Below are 22,952 nucleotides of genomic sequence, written 5' to 3' on the forward strand. Positions count from 1 at the left end.
CATTTACTAAGAATTTTAAGCCGCAGGGTAGACAGAGAAATTTCCAGAAATGTCGCTCACAGGTCATCTGTTCACAGTTAGTGACAGCTCCTGTAGGAATCCATGTTAAGATGGTGCTGACAGATTCAACAGGTGCTGGACAGCCAGGCCCTCCCAGCACACCCTGTCCGTGCTCCTCTGCCACAGACCTCCTGTTCCCACAGGCAATCTCGCTAGACTCTCCTGTTGACACTGCGATTTGGAATTAACCTCGAGGGGCTAGGGCGGTGGCTCAATCACTAAGGTGCCTGCCTTGCAGGCATAAAGACCTGCAACCTACAGTAAAAACAAAAACAGGCAGGCATGGTGGCATACTATTGTAATTCCAGCAGTGGGGAGACAACAGATCCACAGATTCCCTGGCCAGTAAGTATGGCCTAACTTCCAAGTCCCAGGTCTCAGCAAGACACCCTCTCGTAAAAATAAATAAATAAATAAATAAATAAATAAATAAATAAATAAATAAATAGGTAAATAAATAGGTAAATAGATAAATAGATAAATAAATAAGTAGATGTCTGAGGAGCAACACCTGCCATTCTCTTCAGGTTTACACACACACACACTCAGAAGCATGCACACCCATAAGCATACTGGAACACACAAACCCACACCTCCACACACCTCTAAGAACATGTAAGGTTGTTCAATTATTATATATTTAAGTTGGATACACACATTCTCTCTCAGTTGGAAGCACATTCATCCCCTACCCCCCAAACACTAACATTCCCCACTCTACAAACCTCTTAAAATAGGAAATAGATTGCTTCCTTTCACTACAATCTTTTCCTCAGGAAAACATGACTCAGATTACCACACTGCCTCCTATCTGATAGATAACACAGGAGTTTTTCCTCCTGCAGAGTGACAGTCTCCTTGCCTCCAGGCAACCAAGAAACTGGCCTGTAGTAAAATAGAACCTGCTGATTGCGCCTTCAATTCCCTCCCTCCTTGCCCTTCCCTATTGATAAGTGAGACACTGAGTGTTCTTGTGTTCAACTCTTGCTTGCTGAGAATTTCCCAAAATACAATCTATTCTACTAAAATGGCTGTTTTCTAAAATAAAAATACTTTCAGTCAGATCTGCCAGTTCCTGTACTCAAATCCTTTCAAAGTTTTCAAACACAAGGTACTCTGACGTCTCCCACCTATTGATCTGTGACTTCAAGGACTGCTTTGTCCCAGTAAACACATCTGCATCTGAACCTCCTGGGCACAGGTTAAAAACTGTTCAGTTAGCCAGCTGATGTCAAAGAAAACAAACCAGGCCAAGACCACTTTCACAGAAACTCTGTTCACAGAGGAACAAGCAACTTCAGACACTGTAGCTCCAGCAGGAAAAAAAAAAAAAAAATGACTCTAACAGAGCCTGTGAAGGCAACAAGACATAGGCTGAATAACCAGCACACGTGGCAAGACAGAATCAGGACAAGGGGAGGCCACAGAGAACTCAACTAACCCTGGAGGGAGGAAAAGAAACAGACCATATCCCAATTACAACCTCTGTGTTCAGAGTACTGAGATTTGAAGAGATGGATGAATTGTCCTAAACTTGACTTCAAAGTCTAACATGATCAGTGTTACAGCCTGAAACGTCCTGTCCAGAACAAGGCAACATCTACAGCTATATTCCCTAAATCCACTGCTACAAGAAGCCAGACCAGTCCTTCAAAAGCCAGGTGGTGACGGTGCTCACCTTTAATTCCAGCACTTGGGAGGCAGAGGCAGGCGGGTCTCTGTGAGTTCAAGGCCAGCATGGTCCACAGAGTGAATTCCAGGACAGCCAAGGCTACACAGAAAACCCTGTACTGGAAACACACACACACGCACGCACGCACGCACGCACGCACGCACGCACGCACGCACGCACGCACGCACACACACACGCACACACACACATGCACACCAGATCAAACAAGGCTATGCCATGCTTTTTATCCCAAGTACAAAGTTTCCCAGTGCCAGGCCACGACGCGCATGAGCCCTCACAGCCTGACCTCTTTTCTCTCTCACAGCCCCTTTCCCCCTCCAACGGCCACCCCATCAACCTTCTTCATTCTTCACAACTCCACCAGACTTCCTGTCCTCAACACCCCCACAAGCTAATTCACTCTGCAGGGCCTTGGCGCAAACTACTTTCTCACATGACGGCCTTCTCCCTACTTTTTCCTAGGCCAATTCCTTCCCATGTTCACACCCATGCACCATCTTCTAGGAAAGGCTTCCCTGATCACACCACCCAAAGAAGCCCTTCACCAGCTGCCGGGCTGTCCTCCACATCTCCACTTTGTTTTTGTTTTGTTTTGTTTTGTTTTGTTTCTTTACACTTAACAACGCAGACTGTCTTCTCACTCATCTATGTAGCAGTGGTTGTCTGTCACCCAGGTGACTGTCACCCGCTACATCTATCAGGCTAAGAGCAGCTGAAAACCTGTTCCTAGAGCATCACCCAGAAGCAGCTTACTCATGGACCACCACCAGCCTCCACAGCCACAGCCCCCCCCCCTTTGGCTTCCCTTCAGCAAACTAAAGAGACCACAGAAGAAACATCTGGGAGAAAAATTTGTCTGTGCCAAATAGGTAAGATATGTAAGCACCTATTATTATTATTATTATTATTATTATTATTATTATTATTATTGCCTAAGCAATATAGTTTCACAACATCTTCTATATACCCTCTACATTGTATATTATAAACAATCTAACAATGATTGGAAGCACAAGAGAGGGCACGTGTAGGTTCCACGCAAACACTGTGCCTTATTATATAAGGCAATGAGCATCAGGCATGCTGATACCCAGGAGTGCTAAAATCAAACCTGTGCAGACAGAGAAGATCCCGCCTGTTAAATTAATTTGAAGCACTCTTTTATATCGCAGCACAGAATGTCACCATAGCAAGAGCTACCACTAAATGGCTTACAAAAGAGAAGCCACCCAACCTTTTTATACCCCCATCTTCCCAGAGGACATGGGGGTCAGGAGTGAGAGTCCTCTCAAGATAGGAAAGGGAAGTGACCAGGAAAGCCACAGGGCAAAAAAAAAAAAAAAAAAAAAAACAGCTGATAAAGCCACTTAACTTGCCTCCTGTCTATCAATAAAAAAAGGAGGACCTGCTGTCACCAATGATTATGTGACCTGAGAAAGGTGACAGCCAGCCACAAGGGTGCTGAATATTTAAGTAAAAAAAAATCATCCAATTATATCCCATTTATTCACTCGGAAGTGTTATGAATTAATAATAATTGTGTGGATATTTATGCACCATATACTATGCCAAGTGTTCCCCCATATCTTTTCATTATAACTAAAATCCTGCACGTTGTTTATGATCGGCCCCTTTCCTGAGACGAGGCACCTGTAAAGACAAGCTTGGCAAAGTCACATGGCAAAGCTTTCCAACCTCTGAGTGTCAGACAAAGGAGCTGGGTTCTATCTCCTTCAAAGTTTGTGTCTTCAGTCCCTCAACCTGCCCAGCCTTCTTGACCAAAGCAGCTAAATGGGTACACTTCAATGAATGGAGAGAGCACCAAATAGGACCATGTAACAACTGCAAGTGCTGTTTAAGACAGTTAGACACGAGTGTACATATGTGTGTGATTCTACCAGCCAGATGTGCTAACTGTACCACACAAAACAAGAAATGTGGCACTCAGCATAAAAATAAAATTGGGTTGGGGGTGTATGTAGATCAGTGTCTAGCATGTCCAAGGCTCAGGAATGGACCCCATCACTAGAAAATAAAATAATATTAATGTGTACACACGCGCGTGCGCACACACACACACACACACACAGTGAGAGAGAGAGAGAGAGAGAGAGAGAGAGAGAGAGAGAGAGAGAGAGAGAGAGAGTGTGTGTTAAGAAAGCCAGAGGAGAAACTGGTTGTTCCGTTGCTTAGCTAATGTCCCACCTGCTAGAAAGAAAAGTTCCTAATATCAAGGATTCTGCAGGAGCTGCAGCCCCCTGAAGTTGCACCTTCTTTCCCACATGTGCCGGCTAGAAGGAACCAGACATTCAGTCCCACCTGGACAGGAGGTCAGAACCAAGGCCTGTGACCCAAAGCCAGTCTCAGTTCCTGGCCTCCTGATCTGGGACAATTCACAAAGCCTCAACCCAGCACCCCCAGAGACGTGAACTCACTGTGAAAACGGTTAAAGGAAGGGGAACCTGGGAGAGATCTGCAGAGCTCATGTAAATAAAACTGCACTTACTCATGTCAAGCCCAGAAAACGGCTAAGCCGGGGATAAAACTCCAGAGGAAAACAGAGATGGAAGCCAAACAGAAACAGAGAAAGTGAGATGAGACCACAGATGTTCCCAAGCATGTAACTGTGGCCACAAGAGGTGAGACAGGCAACAGTAGGCTCACAGCTACACCCAGTGAGGTAATCTTAACAAGTAAGTCTCTGATGGCCGAGGCTGGAAAGGAAGAGGTCCCTCCCCATCGTCAAGGATATGGGACCCAGGACAGCCAAGCTTGGCATGACATGAACTTCTACATTTTGAAAACTGCTGTGGTTAATTATTCCTGAAATGGCATTTAGTGTCTGTTTTCACCAACAGTGAAATACACACACACACACACACACACACACACACACACGAATCTCAAAATCGGCCAGAAGCTGTACACTCCACATGGTCACAGCCCAGAAGACAAAGGCCTGTCGTATGGTCTTAAGTACAGCTGAGCCACATGAAAACGAGCTTCAGCCACGGTGAGCACTGACCCTCACAACACCTCTCCATCACTTGTCTTAAAGAATAAAAAATGGTAAATGAAACCCAACGCTGTTATGAGTACTCCAGAAGTCCCAGAGGACACATGAAGACTCACAGGGGCAATGTCTCATTTACTTTGCTAAGAACTCCATGTGTTGTTGCTAGGTGATGCCTATTATAGAAAGAGAGCCTTATGGTTGCCTTTTCTGTCTTAAGGAGTGGCCAAGTCAAACGTCCTCAAACTGAGGGTGAGAACTCGAGAACTCAAGCACTGAGCTCATGTGAAGATCAGTGGCCCAGTAACAGGGGAGGTGAGGGGCCTAACAGCTAACTTGGAAAACATGTTTTCAGCTGTGTAGTGTAAGAGGGCTGCATCTGTAAAAGGTGTGTGATGACCAAGGGATCTTGTTAAAATAGATTCTGATGTGGCAGGCCTGAAAATGCTAGTGGTTCATGGACCAGATGCCAGGTGGGTATGGCTGGTGGTAGGAAGGGTCATTTTAATGAGTGGAATTACTCTTAAAGCAGACTCCAAGGGATCCGGGGGGCATGGCTCAGTGAAAGTGCTTGCCCATCAAAAGTGATGACCTAAGCTCAAGCCCCAGAACCCGAGTGAAAAAGTCAGGCACAGTGGTGAGCACTTGTAAAACTAAACTAAGGAGGCTGAGACAGGAGGGTCTCTAGAGCTTGCTGGCCAGCCTGCTTAGCTAATATGTGAGCCTCAGGTACTACCAAGAGACTTGTCTCAAAACCCAAGACAGCACCTGAGGAACGGCATCTGAGGTTGACTTCTGATTCCACATACACATGAACAGGTACACATTCACAGACACACACAGAGGAAACAGGAAATGTGGATGGATTGTTCATCCCATATTAACCAGAGGTACGTATACAGCCTTCCCAATAGACAGACTACAAGTGCCACTCCAATACTCTGGCTGGCTGGCAGCTGGCAGAGAAACCTCTCCAGCAGAGACCAGTGCTCTGTATGGTTAAAATCCATCTTATGAGACCTCACTGCTCGGAGAATCATGACCTGAAGCTATAGGATAAAGGGAAGGAAGCAATAAAAAAAAAAAAAAAAAAAAAAAAACACAACATAGCAATTTATGGAGCACTTACATAAGATCACAGTCAGAGGCAAACCAGGATGCCGACTGAGCTGACTGTGGTGCCCACGCTCCCAGCCACTCAGCTCCTCTAACTGGCATGAGGCATCATGGAGATGAAGAGCTATAGGAAGGCTTCAAAGCACACACAGCTTGTAAACCCATGACCCTGAGCAAACCTTCTTCCCGCCTCCGTTCCTTTCATATGGGCTCACAATGGAACCTACCTTTCTGCTTGGGTTTTCTGTGGATTCAAAGGAGTATATCTAAAGCAAGCTCTTGAAACAGCACCTACCACATAATAAATGCTTCATTTCATGTTTTTCCAAAATGGTAATTAAGAAAAAGTTAATGCTGAAGCCCAGGAAACAGAGCCAGGGGAGGAGGGGGGAGTCTGCAGGAAGAAGTTTCTGGACCTACGATAAAATTGTGACCCTACAGCTCCTGAGACCCTCCCCATTCCAGTGACCACAGAGGCCAAAAGGAAAGGTACGCCCTCAACTGGAACCAGAACTGCAAAAGCCTGACCCCCATATACTGCAGGAAGGAGTGACGATGGTGCCCAACAATGTGAGGTAGCACACTCTAGTTGACCTACTCTGTGAAACCCACCAGCCCCTCTATGAGCACACAGTGAGGCCCCTTACGGATGGTCAGGCATTCCAAGGAAAGAACAAATGGCAGGCAAATGCCTCCCATGCTCAGCCTTGGAAGGAAAAGGCCCTGTCACTGTCTGATGGAGATGGAGACAGTGACTGATGCTGTGGATGCCCCATCCGGAGGCCAGCAGGAGGCTTCTGGCAGCAAAGTTCACTCAGCATCTATCATACTGACTCAGAGCTGCCAGTTCTAGCTGATGACAGCCAAGAGAGGGACAGGGACCCGGACAAAGCAGTGCCTTCCTTCTTGAACACATTGCCCAACAGTGTGAAAGCAGAAATGCAACGGGGGCGCGCGGGGGGGGGGGGGGCAGGGGCAGAAGCATATTACAAAACTAGTATTTAAATCAAGCTTAAGGACAAAGACCCCATCTATTTTAAGGTTTGACCTAAGGTTACTAAAGGGAAATGAAAACATGGCACTATTTCCACAGCAGAGCAGGCTTGCAGCGTACTTGAAATACATCTTTGACCATCACAGGTCCACATTTCATGTTCAATACTCAGGCTGCCTATCAATCCCTAGGCTTTCTTCCTTCCTGACCATCTTCCAACTGTTTCAAGGCCACCATGTACCCAGCTAGGTGCTGAAAGTGTGACAGTGGTAGAGTGCTTGCCCAGCACCACACATACACAGAAAGCAATCTACAGTGACCTGTTCCCTCTCCAGCCTGAAGTGGTCATGTAGCCATTCTGACAACTACGATGGAGACCCCGTGACTTGAACAGGTTTCACAGGAAACTTTTTAAAAGGGGGAGCCTTGGCTGTCATTGGGACAGAACAGCCATCTACACTGAAGAGTTACACCATATGCTAGGCCACACAGACATCACATGAGAGCAGGTGGCAGGAGCCCCTGGGCTATCCAACCTCAGACTCTTGTACAAGAGAAAATTAAAACTCACACTTGCTTAATGCATTGGTTCTTCTGGTAGGTGGCTGCCTGGACATGTCACAAAATTTGCAAAAGCCTTTAACCAAGGTGTTTGGTTGGACAGGTGCAATGAACTAAGAATTCATCTCATGTATACACAACTTTTTGACATACAAAGACCATGTAGAATAAAATACATATATGCTGAATGATTCTCTGCCACCAACACACAATATTAATACTTTATATCATGAGAATACTGTGAGGCTACTCCTAAGTGTGCTTTAGAGTCTCCGTGTAACTATGCACTGCCTTGGGAAGAAAATCCTGAGAAAATTGAATGAAACAACATCTAACTATTTGGGTCAAATACTGCACACCAACTGGCCTGGTGACACCTGTAAAGGTATTTAGCTTCTCTGCACCTCAGTTTCCTCAAGTGCAAAATGGAATAACAGTTCCTGCCTCAATGGTAGTTGTGCATATTACAATGACTTGATACTTGTACGATACCTATCCCTGTGCCTGAGACTGTTAATATTTACCAGGCATCTATCCATATCATGGTGAAACTAGTAATGATGTAGCCAAAGTTAATAATAAAAGCCAGATGGGTGTGTTTATTCAGCACACTGCATTCTTTCTTAACATGAATCTGTAATATTGACATAAACCCAAGCTGTAGATGTGGCTGAGTTAGATAGTGTTTTTCACAGTGCTCATAACTGCCACACTCAGGGTCACACACCATCAAGAGTGGCAACATCCATGTGAAAAGCTACTTGTCATGGGGATGTATTTACAAAGAGACTAGCAAAGATAGCTAAAAATAGCCCCAAAGCAAACAAGTAGCATATGTCAATTGTTTATTAAAAAGTCATACCTGTGAGACATTATAGCAAGAAATCTTCACTTAACATGCCATGCAATCTTCAAGAACATGGCCCCTTGCCATCCAAGAGTTAGGCAAGTATTTCCACCTTTTATCCTTTTTTTTTTTTTTTTTTTTAAGATTCTAACACAGAAAGTATCTAGGTCTTTCGATGAGACTCTAAAGCACACAAAGGGCACAGAATTTGTAGGATGCTGCCAAGTGCCAGCACAGGTATTTAAGCTGATAAGCAAGCATCAAGGGTCTTGAGCCATGCACAGCTGCTCATTTAAGGGCAACACAAAACTTTTTCTAGATGAAAGCAACCTCAACCAAGCCATAAGGCCAAAGGCCAGATTCCCCAAAACATGCTTTAACTTTCTTCCTTTTAAATCAATGATGATGATGATGATGATGATGATAATAATAATAATAATAATAATAATAATAAAGCCGGGCGTTGGTGGCACACGCCTTTAATCCCAGCACTCGGGAGGCAGAGACAGGGGATCTCTGTGAGATTGAGACCAGCCAGGTCTATAAGAGCTAGTTCCAGGACAGCCTCCAAAGCCACAGAGAAACCCTGTCTCGAAAAACCAAAATAAACAAATAAATAAATAAAAATAATAGTATGCAACTTAACATTTTTCTCCCCATCCTAAGAAAGGATGGAGGGGAAAAAAGAAGGGGAGAAGGGTCCATCTATCTATATTGAGGGTGTGAATATCTTACTTCATCACCCTCTGGTTGTACATTATCAAGTAGGCAGGCACGGGCACAGGCAAGCCAGAGTCACACCCTAGAACAGTACCATACAACTGAGATAGAATGTGAGCCACCGCATTAGCCAAGTCACCGTAAAACCATAGAGGCCTTAACTAAGAAAATTAAAAAGGAAGCGGCTGGCGTTCATTTTAGTAGTAAATTTTATGCAAAACACCATCATGTCGATATGTAATAAATATGAAAGTTGTTAACATTTCTATTCCTTCTTCATGCTGTCTTCAAACACAGGTAGGTGTGTTGTATACGTAGCACACACCAATTGAGATCAGCGGGAACTGCCATCTGCACCGACTCAGCACGCTAACCGGGCCGCCTGGTACTGTCTGCAGTACCAGTTACACTTCATGTTAAGGGAAAGGGCTTAAAATAACTTTTAAGACTACTGCTGCTAACGCTGTGGTTTTACTGCTCACCCTGGCAGAGCCACCAAGGCCAGTGTAGTCACTCTCTTCACCACAGCTTTACTTCAGAGTCCTGGAAATTCTGGCCACTAGGAGAACTACTTCCTCACAAAGTATGCCATGCCCTCCCTCCTAAGAAGTCAGGAGAACCATCAGACACACACCAGACACTGCATTACCAGGACATCCCCTTCCAGTGGCCTACATGAGATACTGGCATGAGAAACAACAGGAGGAGTTTCCATTGTGGCACAGCCATGGGCAGGGCACTTTGAAAGATGATCTGAACGCATAAGCATCACCTACTTCTCATGTCTACTGGGATGAACAAAAAAGCAAAGACAGAGAGAGCACTTGGTCAAGTGTGAAGCACTCTACGACTCCAGTAACTGCTGCTGAGAAAGGGTGCCACTCCTCACCTGGAAGACCAAATAGAAGGAGGGGAAGGAAAGTAACTTCAAACAAATGTTGACCTGAAGAGGTGGGACCCCTAGCACCCACTGGTTGATTTCAGTGGTCTCTGTTTTGTTGGAAGAGACAAGGAGTTAGTTGAGCCCCCTCTGGCAACTGTCCCTAGTAATCATGAGAGAAACGAGAAAGTAACTGGGACCCTTCCACTCCAGCTGTACTGCCCAGCACCCACTCGGTTTCCTCTTCCCGAGCACGGTACAGAAAGAACTGTAGTTCCAGACACTGCGCTCTCTCTCGGGGCTAACCTGGCCTCAAAATGCTGCGCCGCCGGGGGTCTTGACGCTTCCAGAGCCGAGTCCCTGCCTCTGCGGGAGTCCTGGCACTGGGATTCTCTCAGGCAAGAAAGCCAATGCTCGCCCTCTCCAACCCAAACAGACAGGCTGGACTGGCCGCGGGAGTCTCCTTAGTCTACCTGCCTAACCGCCCGCCCGGTCACGCCCGCAGACTGCTCCGGGCCCGCAACCTTTACTAGATCCAGCGGCAATCACCCACACAAAGACGCCTTGTGTCTGTGCTTGGCGACAGGCAGCAAGTCGCAGGCACGGTACCCGAGCAGGGCAGAGAGAGTGCCCTGGCGCCAAATCCCCTAGTCCCGCATGCCCTCATGGAAAGGCCACACCACGGTTCCCTGGCTTAAATATGGGTGTCCGGTCCGGCGCACCCCCACCGACAGGAACCGCTCGGAGCAGGCGCAACAGATAGGGGCGCACAGGCCGCTCGGCAGAAGTTTGCTTTGTCGCCCGCAGGAGGGGCCAAGCACCCCAGTGCCCAACTCTTGGCCCGCCCCATCTCCCTGGCTGCCGGACGCGGGGGGGGGGGGGAGGTCCTCCACGGCCCGCTCACCTCTAGTCCAGTCCACCACTTGTTTGGGGCTCCACTTGGTCACGGGCTCCATGGTAAGCGGCTTCTCAGTCCGCTGGGCTGGGAAGTCAGCGGCGGAGTGCTGCAGCCTGAGCCCGCGGTTGTCCCCTGCGCGCCCTGGGCGTCCGCTCAAGCCTGCATGGCCGAGGTCAGCGGGCCATCCCGCTGTGGTTCAGGCAGGGGAAGCACGATCCTGGACCCCGACGCACGGGGCAGCTGTGTCCGCTGTCGGCTGCTCCTCCAGCTACCGCCGTCAAGCTGCAGCTCCCACACGCTGCTCAGTGATACAGCTGCTCCTCTGCGACCACCGCAGCTGCGGGCGCACGGCTGCGACCTCAGACTCCAGGCCGGGGCTGTCCAGGCAAAGGACTCTTTCTGGCCGGGAACTTCGAGCTCGGCTGGCCCTCCTCGGCTCCTGCGAGTGGCGTCCGTCCCCCGCGAGGTCTCCACTCCTCGTGAGCCGGCGACCCGAGCCTTCCCGCCAGCCGGTCCCACCTCCTGCGCCACCGTCGCAGGCCGCCCGGGCGGGGAAGAACGCAGAGCGTGCGCGCTCGAGTTGCAAAGTTTCAGCTCCGCTCGGAGCTCCCGGAATAAAAGAGAGGGCGGGGCCGAGCGGGAGCAACACGTGGGAGGGGGCGGGGCCGCGACCTCCCGGACTCTGGTTACTTTCTCCCGCTCCCACTCCAGGGCTCCACTTTTCCTTTTTTTGAAGATGGGGGTGTCGCCGCCCCCTGCGTCCTGGAGAGCAGGTCAGCAGCTCCTGAGAGGTCCCAGACTAGTGGGAGCCGAACAGTCCGAATCCTTGTGAACAGTTTTTTTGCTTGTTTGGTTTTGTTAAGTAAAACCTGTATGTTGTCGTTTTAAAAGCTTCGAATCAAGATCTTGCTCAGTCATTCAGCCGTCTTCATTTTACGTTTCCTAAGTAGAGCAATTATGTGTTTTGGACAAGAAGACCAGTGCTCTCGAGGCTGCTGCAGCGTATCGACTCTTCAGTTTAGTAACAGCAGAATGGGCAGTTCTTCGAGTTGTGTTTTGCCATAATGTACTATTCATATTTTCAAAATGACCTAACTCTAAATTCGGATTAGTCATTAACCCTGAGGCGAAATTTGTCAGCAAGCCAAGAAGAAAAAAAGAAAAATGCCCAAGTTTCCGCCTCTGACAAGGGGAGGAGAGCCCTTTCCACACTACAAGCCTCAATTTGGAAGCAGAGCCTGGGTCTGGGGAAAACCCTATAACTGGTGTTTACCTCCCTCCGGCCCTCCCTACCCTACCTCCCACACACACGCAGACACTCTTGGCCCCTACTGAGTCTTCTTTCAATTATAGTTATTGATTTCCATCTTCCCCTTGGCGACTATTAACCCTATCCAGGGCAGAGACTGTTTGGTATTGGGTAGAGTAAGCTGGATCTGTTCTCCCACTTCCGACTGCCTAGCTCCCCCGCCTAAGGGAGTGGTTGGTGTTTATTCGTTCAGGAAGCATTGCAGATGCATCTTCTGTTCCAGCCACTGCGTTTATTCAATATTTGTCGTGTGGGATAGGTGCCATTTAGTACATGTGATAGGTGCCATTTAGTACCTGTGACAGTCACGACTAGCACCCCGCTCTCCTCTCTCTCTCTCTCTCTTTCTCTCTCTCTCTCTCTGTCTCTCTCTCTCTCTCCTCTCTCTCTGTGTTGGGTGTATAGTGTGTAAACCGCCATAGCCCTCCTGTGTAACTCATCAATACAATAGAGAGGTGCAACTATAAAAATAGCAATCTTTTTTAAACCAAAATTAGCCAACCTAGAAACTTGGCAAAGTTCATGAGAAGATTCCTGGTAGAAAAGAGTTGCCCCCTTTTTAGAAATGATCTTTGACCTTTCTCTTTCCATAATCATCTTTATGACCACAAGAGAGAACCATCTTGACCTTCGCTCAGAGGGAACTGTTAAGACAGTTTCGGTAATCACCATACTATCAGAATGACCAAACAAGTAATTCATCTCCAAAACAGTACTGCTGCCTGTTGGGGTGCAGCAATAACTAGGTTGACATAATGTGAATCAGAGTGTAGAACCAATAGAATCACAAAGAGAACCAAGTGCTGATGATTTTGCTGTAGAATTTCACTTGATGTTCTCCAGTGCCTTTGCATTCGTCGGAGCATTAAAAGCTAGAATCCCAGAGTCCAGTCCAGTGTGCAGAATTTTGTCCCTCGGTCAACTCAATCTATATTCGGTGCATACATAAACAGAATATGCAAAGAAGAAAGCCATGTTAAAATCTCCAACCTGGAAGACCAATTAACTATCTAAATGAATTAGGGATCCATTTACCCTACCAGTCCTGCCGGCTAATTACTATGTAAATAAGGCCTTCTACCTTAATTACAGCTGTTAGCATGTGAAAGTTTTAGGGTGTGCTGACTGCCTGCAGAAATACAAACTTTACACAGAAAGTTTGGCATATCAAAGAGGTGGAATTTCAGATAAGCAGCTATGGAAATTGATGTGTATACAAAGCAAAAAAAAACAAAAAAACAAAAAACAATCATTTACACAGTTGCCAGTTTTCCTTCTTCCCTCCCTCCTTGACACTCACCAGGGTCCCTCCCACATCACTAGGATCCAAACAAACCTTTTGGTTGAACCTGATCTTAGGACCCATCCTCCTGTAATTCTCTCTCCTCTCCTTTTCTTTGTGAGCATCCTTGCATATTCAGGTTAGTTATTTAGTCAAAGAAGCATGCTGTGAATACTTGTAATACACTGAACTGAGTATGAAGAAGATTTAAAACCACACAGTTAGCTGCTCTTGGAGATCGCAGGACTTTCCCAGGGAGGGTTTTCTTCTTTGGCCTTTAATCAGAAGACAAGGCCCGGGGGTTGCAGAGGGACCTGGACAAGGGAGTTTGGGAATCAATTTCATGTTAAGATTTGAGTCTCTTCAAAATGACTTTATTTGAGAAGTAGAAACTAAGCACTCTGGAGGCATAGCTAGTACTGTAACTACTGGATAAACACAGGAGTAAAAAAGGCCCTGAACCCTTCCCCAGTGTAAAACACTTCCCATAAAGAAAGAAATGTGAAGGTATTCCAATGGCAGCAGTTCCAGTTTCCTCTCAGCTGAGGTTCCCTCCCTATGTGGTGATTACAATATGATGTTTCTTTTCCACACTACTCTCAGAAATTTAAATCATTTAATTAAAATCATTTCATTTCCTCCCGAATATAAATTGTCTCCTGTTGTCTATCTCTTAACTTGAAAGACAGCAAATGATTCTGCAAATTCCCACCTTCGAAACATCCTGGGGGGTGAGGGGGATGTTCTTCTCTATGACATCACCTGGCTTCGAAGTCACCAGTTAACTCAATTACCCCTCTGCTGCTGAGTCTCCCACTCAGTTCCAATGGGTCTGGATTCTTCACACCAAGGTAATGAAATTACCTCCCTAAATACACAGGCGTCCCATCAGATAACCCAGGTGGTGAAGTTCTCAAACATTTTTTTTATTGAAATAAATGCAGCCTCGCTTGCTTGAAGTCTTTTGGTCACTCGGGAACCTTAATGATATCACCCTGCAGACAGCAGGAGAGCTGGGCTTCCTTTTACTGACTCCCATCCATATCCCACAGACTAATGTCAAGTGCATAAAGACTCAAAAGCCTGGTGTCGTTTACTGGTTCTTATTATTATTTTATTTTTAATTATTTATTTTGTACCACCGGGGGGTTGAACCTAAGGCCTCATAACCTGCTATCCAATACCTCACTATTGATCTGATTTTTTTATTTTTAGGCTGGGTCTGAGATCAAGTTGCCCAGGCTGACCTTGAACTTGGTTTGAGCAGTGAACTTCTGATCCTTGGCCTCAAGCTCCAAACTAGCAGGTATTACCAGTGTAGACCACCGGCTTGCTTTTACTGATTTCTTTCCCAGTGCTTGGAAAGGAACCTGGGGCCTTGCATAAACGTGTCAGGCAAGTGTCCCTTTCCTGACTACAGTATTTCAAACTACATTCAGAAGAGCGGATTCTAATGAAGAAACACTGACTACTGTAAATGAATTTTGGGGTTTTCAACTTCCAAATACCGTGACCTTTTAGAACAGTCCCTCGTGTTGTGCTGACCCCCAACCATAAAATTATTTCCTTGCAGCTTCCTAACTGTAATGTTGCTACTATTTTGAATATCAATGTAAATATCTGGTATGCAGGATATCTGATATGTGACCTCCAAAGCAGTCAGGCCCCACAGGTTAAGAACCACTGACCTAGAGGCATATTTTGGGAGAGTTGCTACATGAAGCAATACCCACAGATAGTTAAGCCTCTTACCCTCTGGTGCTAAAGCTGCTAACAGGGAGTATATTGTATAGACAAACTACAGACCGTCCCATATCCCTCACCCCTTGGATACATGGTACTTTCTGTCACAGCTATTAGGTTGCAGAGTGTTTAAAAAGAACTCAGCGTCATCCCCCACCTGTTGTTCTTACAGCTCCATATGACTTTGTGGGACTCAGAGTCTCTGGATAAGGCAATATGACCCCATCAGTTTCAGACTCAATGATCCTTGTTTCCAACACAAGTCCTATGTCGATAGCGACAACAAAGGCTATCGGGGTGAGAAGGCATGGGGACCTATCCTAAGTCTTTTGGAAAAATCAAATTATTCCAAGCAAATCTTGAGCATTAGAAATAAAACACAGGTTTGAATGTCATAATACTCTAGGATGGAGAGGACAGGCAACAATAACTATTTCTGCACTGCTTCATGTTTTTCTTATTTGAATTGGTTTAACAGAACTATTTTATAAGACTATTTCAAGTCAAATAGAATCCGAGCCTGGTAGCACATGCCTTTGATCCCAGAACTTAGGAAGCAGAGGTAGACTGATCTCTGTGAGTTTCAGGCCAGCTTGGTCTACATAGTGAGTTCCAGGACATCCAGGGCTACATAGAGAGACCATGCCTTGAAAAACAACAAACAAACAAAAATCAAATCAAATAGAAATATATGTATTCAAATACTCAGACCTATAATGAAACTTTTTTTAATGAACATTGAGTTCAGTCTAAGAGTTAATTCATTCTTCCATTACTAGAAAAAAAAAAAAGCATTTAAAGGAGAGCAATTTCTGCCAGTCTCAACTTATTTAAATGCTGCAGTCCAGTCATTTGTAACAACACATGTAGATTCTGCCTAAAAGCACATTGATTCATGCTTCTCCCTTGTGTTTTGTTTTGGTCTAGTTTTGATTTTGGTTTTTTGAGACAAAGTTTCTCAGTGTAACAGCCCTGGCTGTCCTGGAACTAACTCTGCAGACCAGGCTGGCCTAGAACTCAAGAGATCCACCTGCCTCTGCCTCCCGAGAGCTGGAATCCTGCACCACCACAGCCCTGCATGCTTCTCGTTTTTGATCCTTAGACATGTGAGCCAGAGCAGTACAATGTTCCTTAACTTTGCCGGTTAACCCGGAGCATCAGGAAACTTGGTAAGCATTTAGGGTGAAGGAGAGGTGGAAATAAACACAGCAAGTGTCAGTATACTTCACAGGGAAAGGATGAAGGTAAATACCTATCTGTGTTTTCCTGCAGGAGTCAAGTGAAGCTACGGGTATCTGAGATTGTCTTAAAGGTCTCCTTGAAGGGGAGGTCTTGTATTTGCTACTGCAAAGTCAGCAAAATGAACCCCACAACTAGCTCACAAACAATGCTAACAGTCACGGCTGTAATATTCATTCTAGAAAAATGGACCCCAGGGCCCACTCTTTTTCAGGTTCTATGTAAATTCTGCTTCTAGTGACTGAGGTGTGGTCCATTTTCTTCCCCTTTTCCAGGACTTAGTAAGAGGCAGGCAGATCTTTGTGACTTCAAGGCCAACCTAGTCTACATAGTTAGTTGTAGGGTGGCCAGAGATATGTAGAGACCCTGTCTCAAAAAACAAAAATTCCTTTCACCTTAAATTTCTTAGTTCTAGCAGTGAGAAAGCAGTTGCTGAGGGCAGCAGATAGGGACAGATTTTTCAAACAAAAGCCTGCAGCAATTTCTTTCTATTATTATACATCTACCTGGCTTAACGGGGTAGATGTATACCTCACTGGCTAAGTCATTTTGGGATGCATTGGCTTTAAACCTGAATGCTACAGTGATAAGTAAAGAAGTGTGTGTGTGTGTGTGTGTGTGTGTGTGTGTGTGTGTGTGTGTGTGTGTGTGTGTGTTCTTGTGTGTTCTTGTGTGTTCTTGTGTGTTCTTGTGTGTTCTTGTGTGTTCATGTGCACATGTGTGCGTGCTTATGGAAATCAGAAGACAACATCTGATGTCATTCTTCCTATGTGTATGTTTTTGTTTGTTTTAAGTATTCTTATACTATTCAGGGCAAATTTAGGAGAAATGCTGCACTCCCACATAGCTGGCACAGCCTGAAGTGTATCTGATTGTCTTTAACACACTTTTCTCATTTCTTTCTTGTGTTCTGTTGAATGTCATTAGCCCTCATAATCTCATGGGGAGTGGCACTATTGGGAGCTGTGGCTTTCTTGGGGTGGGTATGGCCTTGTTGGAGGAACTGTGTCATGTGGGGTCAGGCTTTAATGCTTCCTATGTTCAGGATACTGCCCAGTGTCTCAGTCAAACTCTGTTGCCTGCAAGATGTAGGACTCTCAGCTACTTCTCTGGCACCAAGTCTACCTGCATGAATTCATGCTTTCTGTCATTACAGTGGTGGACTGAACCTCTGAAACTGTAAACGAGTCACTCCAGTTGAATGTTTTCATGTATAGGGGTTTGCCATGATCATGGTGTCTCTTCATAGTAATGGAAACCTAACTGGGAAATTTCTGTACCACTGTGTTCTACAGTTATTTTTGCAAAATGGGAATAATTCAAAGAATGGTGTTATCTAATTAATATGCCAAGAAACTTAAAAAGCATTCCCTTCTGAAAAAAAAAAAAAAGCTCCTGACGTCATTGGCCAATGCCCATGATCTTTTAAAGTCCAGAGATGAAGTCCTGGTTAGTCCCTAGCCAAGCTGCCCTACTTTTCCTGAGTCCCTAATGCCTTCCATGGAAGACTGCCCAATGGGGAATCCAGTCATGGAGACAAACTGAACTTAATTAACTCCAAATTTACCATTTTATTTATTAAGAGATAAGCCCTGTAACTGTCAACACATATGGGTCCACAGGGTCAAGGTCTCTACTCTTCCATTCTAGCATACAAGTGTCTCCACCAGGCAGCTTGACAGTATGCCTTTACCCTCATTTCTTCATCTTACTTTATCCTCTGAGGAAGTATGCATTCTCTCATGCTTGCTTTCAGAGCTAAAATGGAGCTGACCACAATTTTAGATTTTTAGCACATTTTACAGCATTTATGTGCCAACAATCCTAAGCAGATTTTTTTGGGGTGTGTGTAGCTATTTCCTCTTAATTGAAACAGTCCCCCATGAAAGGCGAAGAAGGACAGAGAGGACTCAGGAAGCAGAGAAAGCCTGCAGGGACCAAGAGGCTCATTAAACTTGGGAAGGAAGCTCAGAAAGAGAAAATATTCACAGGCCCCCTCCCCAACATTAAGCAGACAGTAAATGATTGCTGGTGGAGAGGAGACCGGTTGAACTGCTTTCAAGTTAGGGAGGGATACAGCTTTTGTAAGCTGTCATCCACGATGGGGTGGACCTTTCAATGAATGACACAGCTAGCTGTTTTTGAGTCACCATACTCCTGTAAGTGACTTCAATAATCTCACCGGCCCACCAAAACAAACTAGGATGGGATGGTCTCTTTGTTCTGTAACTGATGTCCTAGTGAGGGTGAATCATTCATTCATGTCCTTCTAGGAAAAGTTGTACAGTGAAGTTCTACATAGAAGCTACACTTCTGAGGGGCTCAGAAGATACACCACACAAATCCACTGGATTGGAAACCACAGGAGATTTTTTTAATGAACAAATAAAAATTTGTTTATTTTTTTTTATGTTTTTTTATGTTTTTTATGTTTTTTATATGTTTATCCTATTCAACATACTCTCTCGACCTGTTTGGATGGTGCAATAGCTAAATCAAAGTATTCAATGATTTTATTTTAACCATGAATCATATAATTCCAGAGAATGAATCCTCTTCAACACAAATGTTAATTTGTGATATGTAAGATTATATTTACCAGCTTTCAGAGATGAAAAAGAAAATCTCAAGGAGTTCCATTAAGGAACTCTAAATAGGTTGTATACTAGCAACCAGAGTGAAAAGAACACAAAAGCTCAGGCTCAAGCTTTGCTAGTTTTGTTATACAGCCCAAGACTACCTGCCTAGGGATGGTGCCACCCATGGTGGGCTGGACCCTGCTACATCAATTAGCAATCAAGACATCACACACACAAACACACACAGAGAGATACAGATACACACAGACACACACAGAGAGACAGACAGACACACACAGAGACACAGATAGACACACATGGAGAGAGACAGACACAGAGACAGACAGACAGACAGACAGACAGACAGACAGACACACACACACACACACACACACACACACACACACACACACAGATGTGCCCACAAGCCTATCTAATCTAGGCAATTCCTCAATCTAGGCTCTCTTCTCAGCTGTCTCTAAACTGTGTCAAGCTAACAGTTAAAGCTAACTAGAAGATAGAGCTCACGCTGAGATTTCCAAAGCAAATCTTTTCATTTATTTTCAAGCATATCTGGGTAATTAAAGTAGTTCTAAAATATACAATATGTTCATAATTGAGTGTGCTGGCACACATCTATAATCCCAGTACTCCATAGGCTGAAACAGGAGAATCTTAAGTTCTAAACTAGCCAGGCTATCTAGCAAGATCCTGACACAAATACACACACACACACACACACACACACACACACACACACACACACACACACAGAGGAGCATACAGGTAAAACTTCACAACAACAGTCTAGTATGGGAGGAAGGACTAAAAGGTTTCTCAGCATAACTAACTGTACTGATACCTGGCTGTATCAGAGACACTATAACGTGAACATAGTGAAGTACATCTTAGAGTGGCCAAAATAAGCCATGCAGTCACTCTTCAACACTGGTGAGGCTGCAGAGATGGGACAGTGAGGTTCCTTTGTCTCAGAAGCTTGCTTATTTGCATCTAAGGACCCATTTAATGATTTTCTACCATGCCCAGCTGAATACCTTCCCTGCTAAATTGCTTCTTTCTTCAGGAATATAATTTCCTCAGTGTTTGTCTGTGGCAGTTATTGTGTCTTCTACTGTCTTTGCACTCACGGGACACTAAACACTTCACTGTAAGTGCTTACAGTGTATCTTGTCATTCAAGTCTAGAGCAATTTTTAACAGCCCGTGCTTATCTCATTATCCATCCAACAAAGAGGTGAATGTCTACCACTGTCCCCTATTGTACAAGAGATGTCAATAAAAAACCATGTATATAATATAGATATTATGCAGATAGATATGTTTTCCTAAAATAACATGTGACTTCAGTAAACTGTGTCATTGCCCTCGTCTTATAGTGGCTGCAGAGATCATGTGTGAATATAGATTTGGGGCTAGATTGTGTCAGAGAGAAGCAAGCTATATGAGTTCTAGTAAATCCTTCAGAAGGAGAAAAGGTAATGCCAAGTCTTGTGTGTGCTGGTTGAGCTAAAACCAGATTGGCTGACATATCCCTAAGAAGACACTCCTAGGAAGTAGTAAACAAACAAACCAGAGAGAGAGAATGAACCGAGGAAATGAGAGTACATGAGTGAGTCAGAGACATGAAGACTAAGAACCAATCATGAGGAGGTTCAATCTTGAAAATGACAATTAAGTCCCTTACAAACTCTTGCTGCCTATGTCAATAAAGAATGAGCTAACAGCCTTTTTACATTTGGAAGAGGTGGCAGTGGGGAGGAGGCCACAGGTATGTATGTGGTGTGATGGGATTTGTCAAGAAATAGCCACACTTGTCCTTTGATCAGTACAGGAAAAAACTCGTGAGTCAGGTTCAGGTCACCCTCAAAAAAAAAAAAAAAGCATAACACTGGTGAGAAGAAAGTCATTTGAGGAAGAAAACAACTTGATAAAATAGGAAGACAGACAGACAGACAGCAAATAGGTGTATAGATGATTGGTAGATTGGTAGTTAAATGATAAAAATAGAAGATGGATGGATGGATGGATGGATGGATGGATGGATGGATCAATCGATCGATTGATCGATCAATCGATGATAGACAAATAGATAAAGATAGATGTATACAATAGATGTTCATGCAGGGATTACCTCTATCTACATATATAATATTAATTTTTCACATCAAACAAGTACCTTTTATTGAAACTTTAAAATGCTCAGGGGGCCTGGGGTGGCACACACCTTTAATCCCAGCACTCAGGAGGGAGAGGCAAGTGGATCTCTGTGAGTTGGGGGCCAGTCTGATCTACAGAGCAAGTTCCAGGACAGCCAGGGCTAAACAGAGAAACCCTGTCTTGAAAAAACAAAACAAAACTTTAAAATGAAGGAGGAAAGTTTGACTCCATCCCACATATTTTCCTTCCCTCAGAATTAGTTCTCCAATGGCAAGGGAACAGAGCCACTTACACTCCAGCTCTGCTGAGTCGGGGATTGACCTCTCCAGGGGAGAATTCATTCCCTGGCATGAAGCTGGCTATATCAGCCAAAGAAAGCTGTCAGACAGACAGGGGTTGCTACTGGCAGTAGGTCATGGAACTGGCTCCCTATGAGATGGTAAGGCTGAGGAAAAAGAAAGGGCGGAGTTTACCACAGTTGCTAATTACATATGCTGTGTTATAGAGTACACAGCTACCTGACTGACAGTGTGGGGGCCCCATGGCCCTTCCCTGGCTCTAACCCTCTTCCCTATGAGGAAAAAAAGCATCTATGGACCTAACAAGAAAGGCTCACTTGGAACCCAAGTAAGCCTTCTAGACTCTGTGCCAAGTAGCTGGAACCTCAGAACACCTCAGTTTAAGATATGCCAGAGTCCTGAACCCCTCAGGGTCAGTGCTTCAGCAGGTGACCTTATTTGGAAATAGCATAAGCACAAGCAATTGAAAATGAGATCAGGGTGAGCCCTAATCCAAAATGAAAAGTGTTGTAATTTAAAAAAAAAAAAAAGGAAATTTGGACACAGAAACAAGACACTGGGAGAAGGAGAATAGTAGGAAGAGCCAGAGAGAAAATGGCCATCTCCAAGCCTAGAAGAGCATCCTTGGGACCCCAGGAGGAGATGAGCTTGCAGACTTGGATGCTCAGTATTCAGAACCATCACACAGTAAGTCTATTGTTTAACCTGCTCAATTTGAGTTACTTTGTCTTGACAGATTTAACCAAAGAATTCACTGTTTGGTAGCCCCAGGCTTGCATCCAGTGCCTGGATGGGTCTCTTCCTAGGTTTCTCCTCCCACAGGCAAGAACTCCCAGTCTCAGTGTGTGGCTATGTAGCAGAGAATAGTTGAACCAGGTATCCACATACTTGTATCCGAGTCCTCCAAGCATGGAATGGCACTAGAGATGAAGATCAAACAGGGAGAAAAGTTCTGAGCTTAGGGCTGCTAACACTCCAAAAATACACTACACAGTCAAGGAAGCCTGCATCCAGCCCCACATCCGACAGAGGGCTAATATGCAAAATATATAAAGAACTCAAGAAACTTGACATCAACAAACCAAATAATCCAGTTAAAAATGGGTACAGATCTAAACAGAGAATTCTCAATGGAGGAATCTCAAATGGCTGAGAAGCACTTAAAGAAATGTTCAGCATCTTTAGCCATCAGGGAAATACAAATCAAAATGACTCTGAGATTCCATCTTACACCCATCAGAATGGCTAAGATCAAAAACTCAAGTGTCTGCTCATGCTGGAGAGGATGTGGAGCAAGGGAACACTCCTCTATTGTTAGTGGGAGGACAAACTTGTGCTGCCACTTTGGAAATCAATATGGCAGTTTCTTCGGAAATTGGGAATTGACCAACCTCAAAATCCAGCAAAAATCCACTCCTGGGCATATACCCAAAGGACATTTGCTCAACTATGTTCATAGCAGCTTTATTTATAATAGCCAGAAACTGGAAACAATGTAGATGTCCCTCAACCAAAGAACAGATAAACAAGTGTGATGCATTT

At 44.8% G+C, this 22,952-nt stretch overlaps 1 protein-coding gene across 1 annotated transcript in view; it reads right to left on the minus strand.

The window, feature by feature from the left end:
* Cnksr3 (CNKSR family member 3) overlaps positions 1-11,022 on the minus strand; it is a 90,589-nt gene extending 79,567 nt beyond the window's left edge. The window contains exon 1 of the mRNA XM_027401032.2: positions 10,789-11,022. Coding sequence (XP_027256833.1) covers positions 10,789-10,840 — 52 coding nt within the window. The 5' untranslated portion in view covers positions 10,841-11,022. The remainder of the gene's footprint in view (positions 1-10,788) is intronic.
* Between the last annotated feature and the right edge of the window lie 11,930 nt (positions 11,023-22,952).

Source organism: Cricetulus griseus, chromosome 2 (assembly GCF_003668045.3).
Source record: "Cricetulus griseus strain 17A/GY chromosome 2, alternate assembly CriGri-PICRH-1.0, whole genome shotgun sequence".
In the NCBI taxonomy this organism is placed as follows: domain Eukaryota; kingdom Metazoa; phylum Chordata; class Mammalia; order Rodentia; family Cricetidae; genus Cricetulus; species Cricetulus griseus.